Source organism: Dromiciops gliroides, chromosome 4 (assembly GCF_019393635.1).
Source record: "Dromiciops gliroides isolate mDroGli1 chromosome 4, mDroGli1.pri, whole genome shotgun sequence".
Taxonomy (NCBI): Eukaryota; Metazoa; Chordata; class Mammalia; order Microbiotheria; family Microbiotheriidae; genus Dromiciops; species Dromiciops gliroides.
Window position 1 is genome coordinate 263,157,416 of NC_057864.1, and position 24,304 is coordinate 263,181,719.

The 24,304-nt window shown below is 37.7% G+C and overlaps 1 protein-coding gene across 1 annotated transcript; it reads left to right on the top strand.

The window, feature by feature from the left end:
• The first annotated feature begins 54 nt into the window (after positions 1-54).
• On the top strand, positions 55-19,838 carry ANKRD66 (ankyrin repeat domain 66). The gene is given in 5 exon segments (XM_043964465.1): positions 55-141; positions 3,054-3,213; positions 12,656-12,884; positions 19,475-19,514; positions 19,516-19,838. Coding segments are annotated over 4 exon segments (588 nt in total). The 5' UTR covers positions 55-141; positions 3,054-3,056; the 3' UTR covers positions 19,678-19,838.
• Positions 19,839-24,304: the final 4,466 nt, after the last annotated feature.

Sequence of the window (24,304 nt, forward strand, 5' to 3'; positions counted from 1 at the left end):
ATTCCCAAGGAGGAAACAGTTACCACGGTGCTCACCAACAAACAGAAAGTCTGAAGTCCTGTGCCAGATATCAGCACTGCTAAATAAGCTTTGGGAGAATTTCACCAGAATTCTTTCATCCTTCACCATACTCCTTGCTAGGTGAGTCAAGGAGGCATCAGAGGATATTGTTATTTTTGGTTATAATATACCCAGTGATTATTTTATGTTCATGAAGTCCTATTGTACTTGTAAATTAATTGAAACAATTTAGTCAGTTGAGTGGGAAGTCAAGTGCCTGCTAGTTAATTTAAAAAAAAAAATTATTGTTGGGACATTGTATTTGCTGTCAGATTCAGATGATGCAATTAGTTTTACTGACCTGCTTTTTTTTAATCTTTCTTTTTCATTCTTTACCATAAGGGATGGCTCAGTGGGTAAGTGAGGGTAAGTGAGGTTTGAAAATGAAAGGGATATGAAAACAGAAGACCTCAATGAAAATGTATTTTTAAAAAATGTATGTGGGCTAAAGTTCACCCTCAAGAAGAGATGAGGGGGTACATTTTCCTGCTTCTTTGCAGACCTGCACAACTATGGGTTTGGAACACTGTGTACCATGTCAGATTTTTTCCTAATATGTTAGTTTCAGTGTTTCCCCTCCCTCCCACTTTTTTATTCCTTGTTTTAAAGGATGGTTCCCTAGGAATGGGAGAAGGAAAATAGTAGGAAATATGTTATAGAAAAAGAAATCCATAATTTTAATTTTGTATAGTGCATCTGTGCTGAATTTACAAGGGAGAGCCTGAGACATTGACATGGAATTGTAAACTCTGCACAAGTGAACTTTGTAGGCTATTAGGTCACGAAGGGATCTAAGAGATCACTTTCATTTTACAGTTTTACTCATCTGCAATTATTGAAATATTTTGAAAATATTGAATGCCATATTACAGGTAAGGAAGCCAAAGGCCAAAAAGGACTTGTCCAAGGTCATGCAGATAGTAAGTGCTTGAGCAAGGATTCTAACCTCGGGTTCCAGATTCAGTATCCTTTCATCTTCATTCTATTCTAGCTATGCAGTTACAAATTTGGTCAGAGCATAGAAAGTGACTTTGTTCTGCCATTCTTCTATTTTAAGGCCCCATTTAGTTTCCAGTTCTTTGCTACAATAAAAGAACTTAAAAGAATATTTTTATGTGCCCTTTTGCTATTCCTTTTATTTCTTTAGGATATATGGTTCCTAGTGCTATTGGTAGGTTCAAAAAGTGGGCATAGTTTAGTGTTTCTGGGTATAATTCCAAATTGAATTCTATAATAATCATACCATTTCACAGCTCCACCAGCTATGCATGACTGGGCCTTTTCAATCTAATATTCCCTTCAATAATTTCCATTTTCCTTTTTTTAAAAGTCATCTTGTCAATCTGATGGGTATGAATAGAAATTTGGCTATATTTTGTAATGCTGGCTAGGCATATATTTTAATTTTCATTCTTTGGATTTGTCTCCCCAGTGAGTGCTTAATGAATGTTTGTTGGTGGATTTCTCATGATTGGTAATTTGGGTCACTTTTCAAATGGATGTTGATAGCTTGCTTTTCCTTCCTTCCTTCTTAATTTAGGTAGTATTTTTATTTTATTGACACAGGTAAATCATGAACAATTAATATCTATCCATTTTATTTTCTATAAACAGTTTTATAGTTTTACCTATATTAACTCTTACATATGTCTATAAATGTCTCCCAAGCATTTTATATGTTCATTAGTTATTTTGAATTCAATTTCTCTTTCTATCTGTTCTTGCTTTGTTTTGTTAGTAATATTAAGAAAAACAAGGATTTCTTTATTTGTCCTTCTACTATCCTGAAATTACTGTTCCATCTAAGTTTTACTTGAATTTACAGGATTCTCTAAATAGAACATCATATTGTTAACAAGCAATAATTTTGTTTCCTCTGTTGATGTGTCTCAATTATCTGCTATCAACAGTAATTTATATTCCTTATATTAGATCTAAATTTACCTCTTTGTAGGCAAAATGAATCATAGAATCCTAAAATGCTAGAGAACTTAGAGATCATAGGATCATAGATTTAAATATGAATGGGGCCTCAAAGATTATCTAGTCCAACCCACTCATATTACAGATAAGAAAGCTAAATCCCAGGGAGATTAAATATCTTGTTCAAGGTAGCAGGTCCAGGCTTTGAACTCATGTTCTCTTACTCCAAATCCAAGACCACTTCCGCATTAATATAAACCTCTCATTTTACATATGAGGAAACAGGACTAGAGAGGTAGAATGAATTGTCTATAGACACACAGCTATTCAATTAATACTAGACCTGGAAAGAGAATGTACTGATACTAATAACTTAAATTTACAAATGCTTTTATAGTTTGAAAAGCTCTTGAAAATGATGGTAGAGGGGGCAGCTAGTTGGCACAGTGGATAAAGCACCGGCCCTGATTTCAGGAGGACCTGAGTTCAAATCTGGCCTCAGACACTTGACACTAGCTATGTGATCCTGGCCAATTCACTTAACCCTCATTGCCCCACAAAAATAAATAAACAGACAAACAAACAAATAATGAAAAAAAAAAAGAAGAGAAAATGATGGGAGAGTATGATCTGACCCAAGTTTCTATGTGGATAGAATATGGTTACTATTGATCAATTGTTTTAATATATGAGTACTGGCGATATTATGTCTTTTGCCTTCTTGATAAATAAATGGATGTAATATATAAAAGTGTCATTATTGTGAGTAGTTGGTTGTGTAAATAGAAATACAACAGTGGGGGATTGAGGGCCAAACCTGTGAGTAGAGAGAGAATATTCCCTTACAACTGAATTCCCCTAGGACCCTGAGGGAATTTGAGAGTAATTGTCAGGGTTATCTTTCTTTGGGAACTGAGACTTAGGAGTATGAAGGCAGGTTGGAATGACTAAGTCAGCCCAGAAAGTGACTAAGTGTCCACACACACCTGTGAAAGGTGTGAGGCACTAAAGTTTGGGTAGACACTCCCACACCCTTACATACTGTACATTTGTGACTATTTTCTGATCAGGAAATGTCCAGAATTACAGATATGACCAAGCTCCACCAAGCTGTTGCTATAGGGGACTACAATTTGGTGATGAGGATGCTAAAGAAGGGGCTTTACAATCCAAACCACAAGGATGAAGACTGGAATGACCGAACTCCACTTCACTGGGCTGCAATTAAAGGTAAACAATGAGTTGAGTTACCACCTATGTTCAGTAACCACTGAGCTTGGCTTTTCTTTCTTTATAGCTCATAGTATTATGTCCTCTCTATAGACCATAGCAATATGCCTACCCTACATTACTTATGGTTTTTTGCTTTTCTTGTTTTTTGTTTTTTTGTTTTTGGTGAGGCAATTGGGGTTAAGTGACTTGCCCAGGGTCACACAGCTAGTAAGTGTTAAGTGTCTGAGGCCAGATTTGAATTCAGGTACTCCTGACTCCATGTCCGGTGCTCTATCCACTGCACCATCTAGCTGCCCCCTACTTATGTTTTAATAAAGGATTTCTAGAGAAACTTTTCCTATCCAAAGGAATGAATCTCTAATGACAGTAAAAATTTTCATATGTACTTCTATTGCCGGGAAGAGATGAGCAATCTCTTCCCCATGCAATAATGGTTATAATTATATTACATTAACTCATGTAAGAAATGATGAAGGAAATCATTTTAGAGGAACTTGAGAAGACACATATGAACTGATACAGAGTGAAGGAAGTAGAACCAGAACAATTTATACAATAATAATAATATCATAAAAATGAATAACTTTGAAAGACTTAAGAATTATGATCATAATGATCATTCATGATTCCATATGACTTATGATGAAATGTCACTCCACTTTTTAATAGAGAAGTGATGGACTCAGAGTGTAGATAAGTAAATATATTTTTGGACTTGGCCAATGTGGAAATTTGTTGTGCTTGACTATGTATTTTGTTGTAAGGACTTCATTTTTCTTTCTTTTTCAATTGTGAAAGCAGGGAGTAACTGGAAGAGAGAAAGTGAATTTTGGCTAATTAGAAAAATTAATTTAAAACGATCAGTCATTTGTGGCTCTATTTGTAATGAAAATTGAGAACATTTTAAAATAGTAAGCTAATGATTTTTTCTAAATAAACTATACTTACAACTTTGACACTTAATACACCCCCAAAATTACAGCATTTCATTGCAAAGCATTTCCTATATATTAGGATACTTGTTTCTGACCATCAGGCCAATGAAATAGAGAGGAAGCAAGAGGAGGAGGAGAGGGAAGAGGAGGAGGAGGAGGAGCGGGAGGAGGAGGGGGAAAAATCTTGTCTTTAAAACAAATGTCACCTATGTTTTCCATTGTATTCCTTTTCTATCTATCCCGTTTATAATAAATATTTTTAAAAAGGAAGAAGGAGGGAGAAAGTTCAACAAAATTAATGTACATATAAAAATGATGCTATATGCAGTATTCCCCATTCACAAACCCTTAATTCTGCAAAGGAGTTAGGGGGATGTTTCTTTTCATCTCTTCTTTGGGTAGGAGCTTGGTTATTATGATTTTGCAACATTCAACTTTAATTGTTTTGTTGTTCTTTCTGTTTTCATTGTTGTTGACATTATATGTATTCTTTTCCTGGTTCTGCTTACTTCACTTTGTATCATTTCATATGAGTGCCTCACTGTATTCATCATGTGTAATGTTTCTTGCAACACAGTATTATTACATCACATTCAAGTACAACAATTTGTTTAGCAATTTTCCAATACATGAATATCTACTTTACTTCTAAGAACTGACATTCATATAGTAATTTGAAGTTGGCAAAATGTTTATTTACATTATTACATTTAAACCTCAAAACAACTCGGGGAGGTGAGTATAGACATTTTTTTTTTTTTTTTAGTGAGGCAACCGGGGCCAAGTGACCCACCCAGGGTCACACAGCTAGTAAGTGTCCAGTGTCTGAGGCTGGATCTAAACTCAGGTACTCCTGACTCCAGGGCCTGTGCTCCATCCACTGCACCACCTAGCAGCCCCTGAGTATAGACATTTTTAACACCATTTCACATAAGTGGTAGCCTACACAATTTAATTTGGGTGACTCTAGGAAGGCACCCTTTAAAAAAATTCTCTCTCCTACTACTTGTAACAATACAGGAACATCTGCCTTTAGATCTTTGTTCCTTTGAATGTTTAAAGGTTCTTTTCTCCCATTTCTAAGAGTCTCCAACTAAAATATAAATTTAGGTAGCAGGTATAATACCTTGCCTCAGTAGCTATTATACCTAATAACTGAGTGAGCATCAAGGCATTATGGATCTAATGCACAGCTTCTGGAGCTTCCAAAAAAAATGACAGAGGGGTACAGGCCCAGGAGGTAGAAGATTCTGAATTTACCATTTTCACAATTGTCCTGTGCACTGGCCCTGTTTCGGACAAAGAGCCAAATTGACAGTGATGCTAATAGTCAGGGCTTTAATAGTTTCTAAAATATTTTATATCTTTTAGTGAAAAAACGATCAGAGAAAACTGCACCAGGAGCCTGGAGAGAGAAAAATTAGTAGGGAAGAATTGGGCTCGGCCTGTGCTGGAAGATTTCTTAAGATGCTTCTAACCACCTGAGATATAGGGAAAAGCCTCACTGAATTGTAGTTAGCCAGACTGGTCAGAATATGGAGATATAGGATCATTCAATTCAGTGTAGCAAACATTTATGGATCCCTTATCATATATGACACTTTCTTCTTTGCTGAGGATACAGACGTGAACAACAACCCAGTCTCTCCCCTCAGGAAGGGACTTGATGGGAAATAATATGTATACAAGTAAGTATAATGAAAGGTAGAATGTGTGTAGACAGAGTGCATCCTTAGGAAGATTTAAGAAGGAAGAGAAGAACACTTTCAGGTGTATTAAGGAAGGCTTCATGGAGAATCATGGAACTATAACTGGAAGGGATCCTAGAATCTATCTAGTCCAATCTCCTCATTTTACAGATGAAGAAGTTGAAATCTAGCAATGTAATTAACTTGTTCTAGCTCACACAGAATAAAAGCATCGAGGGGCAGGATATGGATCTAGTACCTCTGACTCCAGGGCCAGCATCCTCTCCACTATACCTTAAGGGAAGGAAAGGAAAGGATTTGAACAGGCAGGGATGAGAAAGGCAACAAGTTGGGGACAGTCTCTCTGAATGCATGGAGGTAATAAAGTTGAGGACAATAATAGTCCAGTTTGACTGGAATATTGAGTATGCAAATAATAACTATAGTAATAACAATAATGTTAACAACAAGGATTGTGATGATGATAGCTAATATTTATATAGTGCTTACTATGTGCTAGGCACTAGGCTAAGTATTTTACAATTATGATCTCACATGGAGGGGAATAATATGAAATAAGACTGGAAATATAGAATATCACAGGATGTTAAAATTAAAAAGAATTTAGAGAGGGGGCGGCTAGGTGGCGCAGTGGATAAAGCACCTGCCCTGGATTCAGGAGTTCCTGAGTTCAAATCCGGCCTCAGACACTTGACACTTACTAGCTGTGTGACCTTGGGCAAATCACTTAACCCCCACTGCCCCGCAAAAAAAAAAAAAAAAGAATTTAGAGAGTAACTAATCCAATCCTCTCAGTTTATAGATGATGAAATGGGGCCATAGGGGATACACTTAACAGAAAGAGAATTTGAACTCAGGTTCAAATTTAAACTTCAAATGCAGTGCATTCTTCACTATACTATACTGGCTGGAGCCAAATGATAGAGGGCCTTAAATACTAGGCTATGGAATTTGTTTCTAAAGATGCTTAAAGACTTAGAACTGAAATTCTAGCCATTAGAATTTTATTCTAAAGGCATTAGAGACCAACTTTGAACAAGTGTCTTCTTCTTTTTTTTTTTTTTTAAGTGAGGCAATTGGGGTTAAATGACTTGCCCAGGGTCACACAGCTAGTGTTAAGTGTCTGAGGCCGGATTTGAACTCAGGTAATCCTGACTCCAGGGCCAGTGCTCTATTCACTTAGAGATCCGCTGGATTTTTGAGGAGGAGAATGATATTGTCAGAGCTGTGCATTAGGAAAATTATCTTGGCATCTGTGTGAAAGACAGTTGCAGAGTTCTCAAACTCACAGCTTCTGGCTGCATAAGGCCCAGAAAAACTCCTTAGTGCTGCTGAGGAGATGAAACCCTGAGAATGGTCCAGGCCTATGCAGATGCAGGGTTATAAGAAGCCTGCATGACCTGGGGCAAATTATTGAACCTCCCAGGGTTGCTTCCTCAGTAAAATGAGGAATTTGGATTAAGTGCTTTCCAAGGCCTCTTCCAATTCTAAATCCTAGAATTCTGTGGCTTCTTGCCTTAGTGTCCTCTAATGATCAAATAGAGATAATGAGCCTTGCTCCTGTGCTGGCAATGGAGGTTGTACCATTGCCCTGACTCATAGCAGTCAGGGTGACTTGTCCTTTGCTGCCTCCTAAAGGCCATCAGGAAAACAACACTTTCTGCTCTGTCCGCAGCAACATTGGTCTTGAAGACTGAATAATTTGTGGTCCCTGAGTATTATTGGGAGACCATTAGTACCTTCTTTGATAGCCTATCATTACCAGCTGGCTTTGGAGAACTATAAATGGAATGAATTGCCCATTGTGCCCATGATCTATGTGTCCTAGAATGTTTCCTACACCATCAAAATATGGTTCAAGATGATCAAGTTGTTGGTTGACCTTCTATGTGGTAAGCATCATCAAAGAGGCCCAGGCCACATGGACAAGGAGAGTTCCAAAAGGATTGACTGGAATGCATCAGAAAGGGAAAATTTTCACGTAGGGGATGGAGATGGGCTCTGAAGGGGGAGAAGGACTTGTTTCTATGCCTCCTAACCCTGGATTCTGTCTGCTGGAGTCCAAAGGTACAACAGGAGAGCCTGGTGAGGACTGAGAACAAGATAGCTTGGGGAAGCTGACTCCATTGCTGCTATTACCCAGCTATTGAGGTTCCTAGCTTTTCCTCTGTCTGTCTCCCCCCAGACCGTGTGTCTCTCCATAGCTTGACTCAATTCCAACTTCCAGTTCAAAGATCTGGATATTCCCAAATCTATGTCTGGTATAAGAGGGGAATTCATATCCCTGTTAAATACAAAGCTTAAGATGTTAGTCAGTTCTTAAATTCCTATTACATTCATAACAATTCTTTATATATCTTGGATATTAAACCTTTATCAAAGAAATGTATTATGTAGAGGAAGATAAATATCAGAGAAATTATTATGAAGATGTTTCCTGATTATTTCCTTTCTGAGTCTAACTTCACTTATTTTGCTCGTGTAGAGGTTTTTCAATTTTATGTAACTGAAATTGCTTTTTAAATAATTAATGAGTATTTCCATCCATTCCTCAGATAAGAATTCTCCTCCTAGACAAAATATTTCCTTGTTTGGTCCTTTTTAAAAATGATATGACCTTTTATACTAAGGTCATGTGTTGATTTGGAGTTTATTATGATATATGTTATAAGGGATTTAACTAAACCTAACTCAGACTACTTTCCAGTTTTCCTAACAGTTTTTGTCTAATAGGGAGTCTCTATTCTAGTAGTTGGTTTCTTGGGTTTTTTCAAACACCATACTACTATTGTGGATTGCTTCTGGGTATTATTTACTTAACCTATTCCACTGATCAACTTTTCTAATTTTTAGCTAGTACCAAGTGTTTTTGATAATTACTGTTTATAATACAATTTGAGATCCCATATTCCTTTAAATCTTGCATTTTTTCATTATTTCCCCTTCTATCATCCCTACTTTTAATTATTTTCAAACTCTTCTTGTCTGCTGGCTGCTCTCCTATTGTGTACAACCATAGTCATGTCTTCTCATTCTCAAAAGGTCATCTAGAATCAGTGCTTCCACATATTCTTCTCCTTAATCTCCTTTGCCACATGCACGTACAGATCATTCCCTCTAATTACTTCTCCCCCATACTACTTCATTTGGGGATTTCATCAACTCCCATGGGTTTAATTACCATCACCACTCTAGCAATTCTCAAATCTACTATCCTGCCAACCTCTCTGTTGAACTCCAGTTTCACTTCTCTAATTACCTTTAAGACATTTCAAACTGGATATCCAATAAACACCTTAAACTCAATATATCTAAAATGGAACTCATTATCTCTCCCCCTCAACACTCCCTTTCTCTTGCCTTCCCTTTTAATGTAGAGGGCAACACCATCCTCCCAGTTCCTCATGCTCAAAACCCTGGGTCATCTTGGACTCCTCACTATCTCTCACTCCCCCAATCCAATCTGTTGCCAAAGCCTGTCAATTTTACCTTTGCAAAATCTCTTGATTATTCCCCCTTCTCTCTTCTGACACTGCCACCTCTTTGGTGCACCACCTCATGTTTGGACTATTGCAATAACCTACTAGTGGCTCCTACCTGCTTCAAGTCTCTCCCCACTCCAACACATCTGCCATTTAGTCACCAGTGATTTTTAAAGTGCAGTTCTGACTATTTCACCCAAATCTCCAACTCAATAAACTCTAGTGTCTCCCTATTTCCTCCAGGTTCAACTACAAAATCTTCTTTGACATTCAAGGCCCTTCATAATCTATCCCCTCCTACTTTCCTAGTCTTCTTATACCTTACTCCCTGACACATAATCTTTGATCCAGTGTCGTTGGCCTCCTTGCTGTTTCATGAACAAGACACTCCATCTCTCAGCTACCAGATGGTTCTTTTGTTGCCCCTTATGTCTATAATGCTCTCCTTCATTCTTGTCTACTGTATTCTCTGGCTTCCTTTAAGTCCCAACCAATTCCATCTTCTACAGGCAGTCTCAAAACCTCTTAATCCTAGTGCTTTTCCTCTCAATTATTTTTTATTAATTCAGTATGTAGCTTGTTTGTACATATTTGCTTACTTGTATCCTCTATTAGATTGTGAGATCCTTGAGGAAAGGGACTGTATTTTGCTTTTTTTATCCACTAATATTTACCACAATGCCTGGCACATAGTAGGCACTTAATAAATGTTTATTTACTGATTGACTCTTGCTCTCCATAACTTTTTGCACTTTGACTTCTGACCTCATGATTCACCTGAAACATCTCTTTCCAAAATCACCAGTGATCTTTTAAAATCAACTACCAACTACTCAACCACCAAATCTAATGTCCTTTTCTTAATTTTCATACTTCTTGATAATGACAACTTTTGACATTGTCTATCATTTTCTTCTCTTTGAAATTCTCTTCTAAGTTTTCATGAAACTATCCTTTCACGGTTCTCCTTCTATCTGTCTAATTGCCCCTTCTCTATAAATTTTTAAAATTTATTTTCCAATTATATGTAAAGTAATGTTAAACATTTGTTTTTAAAAATTTTTAATTCTAAATTCTCTTTTTCCATTCTCTTCTTTCTCCTCCTTGAGAGGTCAAGTAATTTAATATTAATTATACATGTACAGTCATGCTAAACATATTTTCATATAATGATTGCTCCTTCCCAGTCTCATTTACTGTATCTTCATTTTAGTCATGCCCAATAATAATGGATGTCCCCCAGGGTTTTGTTCTGAGTCATCTTTTTTTTCCTCCTCTATATTGTTTCATTTGGTTCTCTCATCAGCTCCCATGGATTCAATTATCTCTATGCTAAGGATTCTAAGATCTATGTATCCTTCCCCAGATACATACTGGACATCTTGACCTAAATATCTCATAGACATTGTAAAGTCAGTGGATGTAAAATTGAATTTTCCTTCCAGGCCTTCCCCATTTTTCTAATTTTCCTTTTGCTGCCGAGGATATCATTATCTTCCCTGTCAGCTAGGTAACATCCTTAACTCCTCAACTGGGGAATTGCTCTTATTCATATTCATAAGAAAGCTTAAAATGGGAAATTATGGAAAAGGTCTAAACCCAGCATTTTTCAATACATAGAACAATATGAGAATGTTAAAGTTTATTCTTAAAATTGAATAAGAAAAATTTTACTTACATTAGATATTGATAGAAAACAGATAAAATTCATGTTTATAGAAGCATTTAGTGACATGTATTTATTTTCCTTTAAATTTTGCTCTCTTATTCATCACTTTCTTATCATCATAGTAATTATAGTCAATGCTTATTTTTTTTTCTTTTTTTCTTTTTTTGGTGAGGCAATTGGGGTTAAGTGACTTGCCCAGAGTCACACAGCTAGTAAGTGTCAAGTGTCTGAGGCCAGATTTAAACTCAGGTCCTCCTGAATCCAGGTGCTCTATCTACTGTGCCACCTAGCTGCCCCCCTCAATGCTTATTTTTTAATAAGAGGTATATTTTTATAGAAAAGCTTAATTTGTATCTTGTACTATTGTTTTGCTTATCCACACATGTAAGAAAGTTAGCTATTATCTACAATTATATGAAAAAAAGTTCTAGATCACTATTGATCAGAGAAATGTGAATTAAAACCACTTTGAGGTATCACCTCACAACTATCAGAGTGACAAATATAGCACAAAAGGAAAATATTGGATGTTGGAGCTGATGTGGGAAACTGGGACACTAATCCACTGTTGGTGGAGTTGTGAAAAGATTCAACCATTCTGGAGAGCAATTTAAAACTATACCCAAACAGCCATAGAACTGTGCATACCCTTTGATTCAGCAATACCACTGTTAGCTTTATATCCCAAAGACATCCCCCAAAAGAGAACAAGACCTATTTGTACAAAAATATTTCTAGCAGCTTTTTTTGTGGTAGATAAGAATTGGAAATCAAGGAAATATCAATCAGTTGGGGAATGGCTTAAACAAGCTGTGGTATATGATGGTGATGGGATATTATTGTGCTATAAGAAATGACAAGTAGAATTATTTCAGAAAGTCCTGGAAAGACTTGAATGAACTGACATATAATGAAGTGAACAGAACAAAAGAGAGCATTGTGCACAGAGACAGCAATATTATTTGTTGAAGACCTGTGAATGACTTAACTCTTCTCAGCAATGAAATGATCCAAGACAATTACAAAGGACTAACGATGAAGTATACTATCCACCTCAAAAGAAATAACTGATATTGACTGAACACAGACTGCAGCATGCTATTTTTCACTTTATTTCTTTTATTTGAGTTTTCTTGTACAAAATGACTAATATGGTAATGTTTTACATAATTGTCCACGTATAACCGATATCTGATTGCTTACCTATTCAGGGGGTGGGGGAGGGGATAGAGGGAAAGAGGGATAGAATTTGAAGCTCAGAACTTTAAATAAAAATGTTTACTATAAAACCCAACAAAATAAAAGCTATATACTTGAAAAATATCAGATCATGCCTACTCATAATCCAGGATATGATTTTTGGAACATCAGAAAGGATCCTTAGCCTTTCAGTGTGGGATTGGAAACAGAAAAGATAATGTGTGGAACATGTAATGTTATCCATAGAGATGCACTTCAAGGGTAGTGTGAGGGTAACGAATTGGGAATGGGAAATAAGAAAAGCAAAAGCTGGAAAGAGAAAAGAAAGGTTCCAAAGGAAAATTTCACCAACTTAATAACTTTGCTTAGGACTGGCATTGTCTTCAAGAAGAAAATGCATTTCCTCTGATTGTTTTTTTCTCTCTCTCTCTCTGAACTTCTAAGGACATGTTGAGATGACAAAGCTTCTAATAGCCTATGGAGCCAGGCACTGTTTGGTGACTGATGTTGGCTGGACCCCAGCACATTTTGCAGCTGAGTCAGGACGACTAGGAGTGCTCAAAGTTCTCCACATGCTGCATGCTGCCATTGATGCCCCAGATTTTTTTGGAGATACTCCAAAGAGAATTGCACAGATCTATGGGCAGGAAGAATGCATGGCATTCCTAGAGAGGTGAGTTTCCTTTTATTCTCAGATACTTACTAGCTGTGTGACCCTGGGCAAGTCACTCAACTTCCTTTAGTCCAAGTTCCCTCATAGGTTAAATGGAGAGAGTGATGTTACCTGTCTCACAGTGTTATTGTGAGGATGAAATGAGATAATAAATGTACATATGTTAAATATCATTTAAAGGGAGCAGAGAGCCTGTCCTAATTTCAATTTAGGAGTAGGCTGATGACTGTGATTTCATATGGGATTTATACTTTTACCTAAAGTTATTTATATATAAGTTGATTGGTAGTTTACTTTAGAATTACTGACAAAGTTGTATATAGTATTTTATCATTCGTCTGACTTATCAGAAGGTTTGCTGATGTTTCATCAGTTGTTCGAGAACATACAGATGTTGCTTACTATGTCATACCACACAGGTGTTTATCTTATTTATGAAAAACAACTGATAGAAAAAACACTATACTAAAAATAGCTCAGTTTATCACAAAATAGAGGCTTAAAATGGAATCAACTATGCTCTGTTGACAAACTATCCTAAGATAAATAAGATTTATTCTTACTATATTATCAGTTAAATTAATAAGCTTGTTCCTACTACCTTATTGAGGTACTAAGACTTATTTTTACTACACTTGTTGAAGAATAAGTCTAATGAAATATATGTCTTAAACATTTAGAGCAATAATTACTTTAGAATACCAGCATTTTTCCACTCCTTGATTTATTTATTCTATTTTTATTTATTTTTTTTGCAGGGCAATGAGGGTTAAGTGACTTGCCCAGGGTCACACAGCTAATAAATGTCAAGTGTCTGAGGCTGGATTTGAACTCAGGTCCTCCTGAATCCAGGGTCAGTGCTTTATCCACTGCACCACCTAGCTGCCCCTCCTTGCTTATTTTCAAGTGTGTATGTTATTTATTTATATAATTTTAAGTTTAACATATATTTATTTTATTTTTTCCAGTTACATTTAAGGGTAGTTTTCAACATTCAATTTCATAAGATATAGAGTTCCAAATTTGTCTCCCTCCCTCCCTTTCCTCCCCCCTCCACAAGACATCAACCAGGTTATATATGAACAATCCACAAGTGCTTTTAAAAAATCAGTTCTTTCTATGGGGGTGCACAATATGCTTCATCATTAGTCCCTTGGGATTGTCTTGGATCATTGTATTGCAGAGAGTAGTTAAGTCATTCACAATTGCTCATCAGACAATACTGCTGTCACTATGCACAATGTCCTCCCAGTTCTGCTCACTTCATTACACATTAGTTCATATGAGTATTTCCAAGTTTTTCTGGTATCATCCTGTTTGTCATTCCCTATAGCACAATACCATTCAATTACAATCATATACCACAGCTTCTTAAGTCATTTCTCAATTGATGGACATTACCTTGATTCCCAATTCTTAGCTACAACATAGAGTTACTATAAATATTTTTGGTACAATTTCCCCCTTTTCTCTTTTTCACAATTACTATTGTTAACTGTTTCCCTCCATCCTATTCCCTTCCCTATGATATTTACTCTATTATCTATCTTCTTTAACCCTATCCCTCTTCAAAAGGGATTTGCTTCTGTCTGTCCTCTCCCCCAATCTGCCCTCCCTTCTTTTGTCCCTCTCTCTTTATCCCCTTCCCCTCCTATTTTCCTAAAGGGTTAGATAGATTATTCCACCCAATTGAATGTGTATGTTCTTCCCTCCTTGAGCCAATTCTGATGAGATTGAGGTCTTTGATCCAATTCTGATGAGTGTTAGGCTCATTTACTGCCCAAATTAAATAGATTACCCCACCCAATTGGGTGTGCATGTGTTAATCCCTCCTTGAGGCAACTCTAATGAGTTTAAGGTCTTTGAGCCCTTTCATTTACTGCCCTGATCCTCCCCATCTCTTCCCCCACTCTATAAACCCTTTCCTATTTCTTTCATGTGGGATTTCACACAATGTTACCTCTGCCCTTCCCCCTCCCCGAGTGCATTCCCCTCACCCCTCAATTTAATCCTAAAGATGTCATGATGGGGCAGCTAGGTGATACAATGGACAAAGCATCCACCCTGGACCCAGGGGAATCCCAGCCAAAACCCTGCCTCAGACACAAGATAGTCACCCACTGGAGGACCCCAAGTATGTCCCCCAACTCCAATTTTTATGGTTCTGTAGGGTCTTGTATTTGAAAGTCAAATTTTCCATTCTGTTCAGGTCATTTCATCACAAATACCCAAAAGTCCTCTTTTTCATTGAAGTCCTATTTTTTCCTCTTAAACATGATCAGTTTTGCTGGATATGTGATTCTTGGTTATAATCCCAATTCCTTTGCCCTCTGGAATATCATATTCCATGCCCTCTGGACCCTTAATGTAGAAGTTGCTAGATCTTGTGCTATCCTGACTAGGGCTCCACAGTACTTGAATTCTTTCTTTTGGGTAGTTTGGAATATTTTCTCCTTGACCTGAGAGAGCTGGAATTTGGCTATAACATTCCTGGGAATTATCCTTTTGGGATCTCTTTAAGGAGGTGATCAGTAGATTCTTTAAATTTCTATTTTACCTTCTGCTTCTAGGATATCAGGGCAATTTTCCCTGACAATTTCTTGGAAGATGATGTCTAAGCTCTTTCCTTGATCATGGTTTTCAGGTAGACCAATAATTTTCAAATTATCTTTCCTGGATCTATTTTCCAGGTCAACAGTTTTTCCAAGAAGATATGTCACATTGCCCTCCATTTTTTTATTCATTTGGATTTACATTATTGTGTCTTGGTTTCTCATAAAGTCACTAGCTTCTATTTCTTCAATCCTAATTCTTAGGCAATTATTTTCATCAGACAGCTTTTGTACCTCCTTTTCCATTTGGCCAATTTGGCTTTTCAAGCTGTTGACTTTTTTCTCATGGCTTTCCTGCATAACCCTCATTACTCTTTCCATTTTTTCCTCTACCTCTCTAATTTTATCTTCAAAGTCTTTTTTGAGCACCTCTATGGCCTGAGACCAATTCATATTTTTCTTGGAAGCTTTAGATATAGGGGCCCTGACATTGACATCTTCCTCTGAGGGTGCACCTCGATCTTCCTTGTCACTAAAGAAATTTTCTATGGTCCTCACCTTTCTCTGTCTGCTCATCTTGCCTGTCTTTTATTTGACTTTTGGCTCCTTTAAGTGGGGCACTGTTTCCAGGCTGCACTATCCCCAGCTTCTGAAAGTCCCAGGTGCTATTATTTAAGGAGGATCAGTTTCTTCAGTCACCTGGCCTGTTCCCTGGTCCGTAGATGACCCCAGACCAACTTGCTAATCAAGCAGCTTTGTGTGTCATGGTTGTCAGCTCCAATGAGCTTGTGCCCCTCCCCCACCTGGGCCACTGCTACTCAAGCCTACCTCCTGGTTCCCAGCAGGGGTGAAAAACCCAAGTTCTGCCTCAGTACCAGCATAGACCCCTGTCATCTTCCCCCTGCCAAGGGCTCAGCCCTCTCACCAGACTGTGAACTTAGTTCCAGATGATACTGGTGCTGCAGGCAATTCAGAAGCTTGGGGAGGGGGGGAGGTCTCTTCCTCTGGTGAGGCCTTTCTGGGACTAGATCTGTGTCAGGGTGACTGTGGGGTTGGACTCCACTCCTGTCTCAGCACAGCAGTTCCCTCTTTCTGACCTTCCAAGCTGTCCTTGGTTGGAAGTTGATTTCAGTACATTCTTCTGTGGGTTTTGCTGCTTCAGGCATTGTCCTATGGCATTATTTGGATTTTTTTTTTGAGCAATCATGTCATGAGTTTGAGAACTCACTGCCTTTCCTCTGCCATCTTGGCTCCACCCTGTCATTTCTTATATCACAATAATATTGCATTACGATCATATGGTGGTGGGGATGTTGTTTAGTCATTCCTCAATTGATGGCCATGTATTCAATTTCCAATTCTTGGCCACCACAAAAAACTGCTCTAAATATTTTTCTACAAATAGGTTCTTCTTTCTGCCCCCTCCCTTTTAAAAAATCTCTTTGGTTCCTTGATTTTTAGAATGGATCTATTCCAGCACGGATAACTATAAGGCAAAATTTAGTAAAATGACTCAATTTTTTATGAGGTCCATTATATTATTAGAGATGTGTTCTCAAAGAATAAAAATCTAATTAAGTCAGTTGATTAAGTTTTAAAAAAAATACAATTTTTATGAGTAAGCACTGAAGAAGTAGCTATGCCAATGACGTCCTAAATCTCGTAATATTGATATTTCTTTAGCATTCCTTCACCTGATTCTTCATAGCAAATAATAATGTTGTGCTATAAGCCCTGCTTTCCCCGCAGTTTGAGAACAATAGCTCTAAATCTTTTTTTTAATTAATAAAGTATTTTATTTTTTTTTCCCATTACATATAAAGATAGTTCTCAACTTTTGTTTATACAAGCTTTCCAATTTCAGATTTTCTCCTCCCTCCCCTAGAGAGCAGGTAATCTGATATAGGTTTTATATATATATATATATATATATATATATATATATATATATACATATATACATACATATACATACATATACATATACATATATATATATATACACACATAATAATATTAATCCTATTTCTGCATTAATCATGTTATAAGAGCAAAAATCAGAGCAATGATGAAAAACCTCAAAATAGAAAAAAACACCACCAAAAAACAAAAGAAATAGTATGGTTCATTCAGCATCTATACTCCACAGTTCTTTTTTTTTCTTGGATTTGGAGATCCTCTTCCATCATGAGTTTCTTGGAACTCTTCTGTACCATTGCATTGGTGAGAAGAATAAAGTCCATCACAGTAGATCAACACACAATGTTTATGATACTGTGTACAATGTTCTTCTGGTTCTGCTCATCTCACTCATCATCAGCCCACGCAAGACCCTCCAGGTTTCTCTGAACTCCTCCTGCTCATCGTTTCTCATAGCACAATAGTATTCCATTATATTCATATACCACAAATTTTCCAGCCATTCCCCAATTGATGGGCATCCCCTCAACTTCCAATTCCTTACCACATAAAGAACAGCTATAAATATTTTTGTACATGTGGGTCCCTTTCCCCTTTCCATGATTTCTTTGGGAAAAAGACCCAAAATTGGTATTGCTGGGTCAAAGGGTATGCACAGCTTTATCGCCCTTTCGGCATAATTCCAAATTGCTCTCCAGAATGGTTGGATCAGTCACAGCTCCCCAACAATGCATTAGTGTTCCAATTTTCCCACACACTAGCTCTAAATCTTATCATTTATATTTGTGATTCAGAATATCATGATTCAACCTTTTTATACTTAGTTCCCCTCTTTAATTCATCTTCCATAGTTGCCAAATTGGTATTTTAAAGCATAGTCTGATTAAGGAGCTTCTCTGCCCCAGGAAAAGTTAGTGCCATCTACCCCAAAATTGCCTTCTAATTGTTTTGTGTGTATTTTGTTATATCCATGTTTTATCCCTGATAGGATATAATCTCCCTACGGGCAGGGACCATTTAATTTCTGTCTTTGTATCTCCATTGCTTAGCACGATATTTGACATATAATAGGTGCTTAATATAACTGATTAAATGACTGATTGAATCCCAATTGCTACTGTTTGGACTTTTAAGACCTCACATTCTGGCTTTGATCCATCTTTCTAGACCAATGACTATTACTCATCCTTATATATTTTATAGTCCAGTCAAGCTACTTTATTTTTATATAACATCCTATCTCATAAGGTCCCCTATGGATGATATGGCCCCAATTCTTGCCTCTGCCTCTTATAACTTCTAGTTCAAAGTTTGGCTCAAATGGCAACTTCTTCAAGAACCCTTTCTTGATTTTTTCCAGTTGATAGTGATGCCCTCTCGGCCCATGATTTTGTATTTTGTTGTTAAGTTGTTTTCAGTCATGTTCAACTCTCTGTGACCCCATTTGGGGTTTTCTTGACGAAGATACTGGAACAGTTAGCCATTAACTTTTCTAGCTAATTTTACAGATGAACTGAGGCAAATAGGATTAAGTGACTTGCCCAGGGTCACACAGCTAGTACATGTCTGAGGCCAGATCTGAATCAGGTCCTCCTGACTCTAGGCTGGAAGCTCTTTGCCATTTAGCTGTCCTGATTGTGGTGTGTGTGTGTGTATGTACATTATATACACACATATGTGTATATGTATATATTATATATACATATATGTATATACATTACAGGAAAGGAAGGAGGAAAGAAGTACTTATAGTACTACTAAATGGACAGGCACTGTTGCTAAGCACTTTAAAACATCTCATTTGAACCTCACAGCCATACTTCTGGGTAGGTAGTGTCATTATTCCCCATTTTACAGTTTAGAAAACTGAGGTAAAGAGAGGTTAAGTGATTGTTGATGGTTACATAACTCAGGAAAGTGTTCTGAGGACAAATTTGAACTCAGATCTTCCTTACTCCAGGTGTCATTCTTTATCCACTGCTTCACCTAGCCTGAGCTATCACAAAAAGTCACATGCCCAGCTGGATTGCCCCATTTTCCCTTCAGAAGCTAGAGAGCAATAATTTTATATGTGCTTTTGAAATGGTAAACAGCCCTTTTTCTGTCTTTTCTTTTTAGGGCTGAAGTTGAGTGTCAAGACTATAGATTAATGGCCCAAGGAGAAGGGGCTGCCATTGGATCAGAAAGATGAAGAATGGGAACTCAAGAAACAGGAAGTTGAAAAGACTCTCCCTTCTCTAAATCAAAAGAAAAATAGAAAAAGGATTAAGAAATCTCAAGGTCCCCACCAGATTCCATGTGGTCGGGCTCATTTACACTGAGATTCTCTTGTGGGCAGTTTGGCAAGGGAAATAACACAAATAAAGTTGGATACCCTCACATAATTGAATCTTATTCCAGAGCTGTGAAAAGCCTGTTTTTATGAAGTAAAATTTTTCCAGGGCTCAGTTAGGAACAGTGACTAGGCTACTTCTTTGTTAAATTTGCATACACTTGTATAGACTATTTATTCCCAGGCTGACTGTACTGTGATGCTGCAGTAAATAGTTCCTCCTGAAGGATTACTTGGTAAACTCATAAATGATTCAGGGACTGGACCTGTTATATAATTGACATAAGGACCCCCACATAAGGAAGTTCTCTTTTTAAAATGTTATTCATTTTGAACTTAGATATAAAGGACAAATAAAAGAACATTTCTATGTACAGAGACAACATCAAAAGAACCCATAAATTTCCATTTCAACTGTTTTTCAAAGCTGTTCTCCTTTTCTGTGCTTCTAAGTTTTCTTTTGTCTCTGCTGTGCACTTTTTATATTTTATTCTCTCCCTTCCTCCCCACACCCTTGCCCTAGAGCAGGCTACCATTAGATTACACCATTACAAATATGTGTGCATCTGTGTGTGTGTGTGTGTGTGTGTGTGTGTGTGTGTGTGTGTGTGTGTCGAACACCCTATACTTACTTCTGTTTATCAGTTCTTTCTTTGGAGATGGGTAGCATCTTCTTTCCTTTGTAGTTGATTTGAGTATTTATAATACTCAAATGACTAGTTGTTCAAATTTGTTCTTAAAACAATATGCTGTTACTGTGTATAATGTTCTCTGGTTCTGCTCATTTAATTCTTTATTTTTTCAGGAGCAAACTCTACCAATTCAGGTTGACAACTTTCTATGCAACATAACAGGCAAAAAGTTGCCCAGGGCTCTGAGAAGTTGACACTTGCCACATTTGTATGGCATTTGTATGGACTTGAATATGCCTTTTGTTCTTAGCTTGGCCTGTATCATATCTCCCTAAATAATAGGTTTCCTGCTTAACCCAAAATCAGCTGTTGCCACTTACCCTGATCTCATGGGGATTCACAGTGGAGAGGAGGCCTTGATTGGTAGTCATATCCTCTTATCACTAACTTACACTCGTAAGTTCTCCTTTTCCCCTCTGCTCCAGGCATGTGCAATTTCATGGAAATCAATAGGAGAGTATCAGCAACAAATGATAAGCCACTCAAAGCCAAAATATCTAATCAGGTTTATGCTAAGACAAAGCAACTATTTAAATTTCATAAGAAATGATGTTTTTCTAATCTGTTTCACAGTCCTGCTGTGTTGAGCACCTATCTCAGTTCATCAACTAATCCTTTGGGATTTAATTGGTCCCCCTGACACATTTATGTCAAGATAAAGGATAATAATCATGACAATAATTGGCACTCACATAGAGCTTTCAAGTTTGCAAAATGCTTCATGGACATTATCTCATTTGACTGTTGTAACAATTCTCCGAGCCTGTAGGATGGACATCATTATCTTCATTTAACAGATGAGTAAACTGAAACTCAAAGAAGTAAACAGAGGGCATATTCTTCAAAAGAACCTTATGGGAACAGGCTGCTCAGACAAGACAACAGGTCCATGGTGGTACAAGTAGTAGCAGCAGGATTAGTCTAGCAGACTGGTAAGCACTTATAAAAAACAGTGATTTGCCTTTAACACCAAGGTAGGATGGTATCATAGGTTGTTGGAATGAGACTCAAGAGGTTTTGCTTTGCTGATAACTAGCTGTGTGACCTTGAACAAATCACTTCTCCTTTCTGGGATTTAACCATTTCCCACATCTACAAAAGGAAGAGGTTGAATTAAGTAACCCTTTTGCTCTAATATCCTAGGATAAAATGTGGTCTGGGGACCTACTTCCTTCCTCATCACTAAGGAAAAGGTTCATTTTGTTTACATAAGAAAATAGGCCAAATAATTAACCCTGGGGATTGGAGGCAATGGGAAAAAACCCCCACTGTATTTAGAGTCAGAGGACCTGGGTTTGAATACTTGTTCATAAGTTGAACATATTGATATACTGGACAAGTCATTTCACCTTTCTGGAACTCACTTTCCTCATCTATAAAATGAGGGGGTTGGACTAAGTGGCTCCCCAAAGTCCTTCCATTCTAAAATTTATGATCACACAATGTGTGTTTCTTTTGTATATACAGAGAAAAATTGAATATTCCAGAGATAGAAAGACCCAAGCGTTTGGCCACTGCACTCTTCTGTTTCACAGTTCTACTTGGCTGATGGGTATGTGAATCTGCACACCATGTTTGTTGTGGTTCCTTAGCCACAAGTACAATTTTAGAAAAAAATAGGCAAAATATTAGAAATAGGAATTTGGCTTTCCAGAACTCAGAGCCAACCTAGCCTCTGCCTAGGAAGCCATTCCAATGGTTCTTCTTTTCATGGACCATTCTGTATTATTATTTTTTTTGCTTTTCCATTTTTTCACATGAATTAATTCCCCTGGACTTCACATTATCTGGATTCTGCATTTAAGGATGATTCTAGGGGCAGCTAGGTGGTGCAGTGAATAAAGCACCAGCACTGTATTCAGTAGGACCTGAGTTCAATCCTGTCTCAGATACTTACTAGCTGTGTGACCCTGGCCTGGGCAAGTCACTTAACCCTTATTCCCTTGCCGCCCCACCCCCAAAATAAAAAGAATGATTCTAGGTATTGCTCCTATGTACTTGTCTGGTGTGAATGCTCTGAAATAAAATTTTGAAAATGTTGTAAACTTCTGTGGCTCCCTTTCTTCCCAGGAAAAATACTCAAGGATTCAAGTTTCCACTTTGGTCCCTAAAGGATGTTAAAAATAAACACACTTGGGGCAGCTAGGTGGTATAGTGGATAGAGAACCAGTCCTGGAATCAGGATGGACCTGAGTTCAGATCCAGCCCAAGACAATTACTAGCTGTATGACCCTGGACAAGTCAGTTGCCTCCAAAAGAAAGAGAGAGAAAGGGGAAAAAAAAAGAATATGCTCATTTAAATGCAGAGAAAATCCTGTCTTTCCTCTGCTCCTTAATCCCTCCCCTATTTAGGTTTTGGTGGTTTGTATTAAAATAGTTTAGCAGCCATTGACAGAACCAGTCCTCAGGCAAGATTACAAAGTATGTCTTCTGCACCTCCAGCTTCCTCTTTTCTTAACCCTTCTATCCCCATTTCCCCTTCTATTTCCTCTGTGTCTTTGCTCAAGTGCTATAAGACTATTCCATTCTCCATAGAGAAGAAAGATCTGGCTTGAGGGTTAAATCCTAGCTCTGGCTAAATGACCCTGAACTAGTCATTTACCCTTTTTGGCTCTTAGTTTATTTATTTATAAAATATAGATGTTGAACTATATGGCCTTTGAGGTATCAGCTCTAAATCTAGGTTCATAATATGTTACCTACTATATCCCATCAGGAAATCCAGACTGGGGCAAGGTTTGGCTATAGTCCTTGATGATTAGCAGGTGGGTTGAGAGTAGGGATGGAGCTGATCTAATGCACAGTCCATTTCTGCCAAGTCAATGCTAAAGATACTAATGCAAAAGTTGTTGTTTGTCCATCTTTAAAGAGGATCAATGTCATCACAATGTGATGTCTTGATTTTTGTATGACTTGAACTGAAGTCAGCCAGAGTTGCACAAAGTCATCATCATCACTCTCTCTTCCAGAGTCCATTGGCAAGATAAAAGGGCAACTGGCGATGGCCCAGGATGCAGGGGATGAGCTTGGAATCTTCGATGCCTGACCAAGTTCTTAGTGCTCCACAGCATCTGCTTCAGTCTCCTTCATGACTGAATTGTTCTAAACTGTCTATTCTGCTGGGGGAAGTCTTCCCCTTGCTTGGGGTAGACACCCCCTATCATCAGTTTGATGGGTTTGAGGCCCATCAGTTACCCTCCCCCTGGTTTAGCCTGTTTGCCTAGATGGTTTATTGGGGTGTGGCTGCTGGGCATGCCACAGCTTTTTGGAGTCACAGATGAGAGTTGGGTGGGAGGTAGATACCAAAGATGGATGAGCAGCCCTGAAAAGGGATCAACAAGTCCTTACACCAGATGTTCTAGTCTTTCCTGAACATCCCAGATCAGTTGTTAAGAATAGCAAGGAACTGACCAGAAATGAGTGCCAAGAACATTAAAACTAGATAAGAAGTACCAGGAGAGCAAGACCAAGGATATAGGCAGCTCAAGATTTGGAATGATAGTTTCCAGTACCATGGTGTTTAACCTCTGCATGGGTTTCTTTAGATTCAGTCATTTGCTAAGTATCTATTAAGCACTTGCTATGTGCCAGGCATTATTCTTAGTGCTGGGGAGGCAAAGAAAGGCCCTCAAGGACTGTCCATTCTTTTTTTTTTAAGTGAGCAATTGGGGTTGTGACTTTCCCAAGGTCACACAGCTAGTAACTGTTAAGTTTCTGAGGTCGGATTTGAACTCAGGTACTCCTGAATCCAGGGCTGGTGCTCTGTGCCACCTAGCTGCCTCAAGGACTGTTCATTCTAATCATTGCAACATGTAAGTAATGTGGCATATAGATGATATGTTCAGAGTAGGTAAAAGATAACCTCAGAGGAGAAGGCACTAGGAGCTAGGAGGAATGAAAAGGCCTCCTGAAGGAGTGATTTGA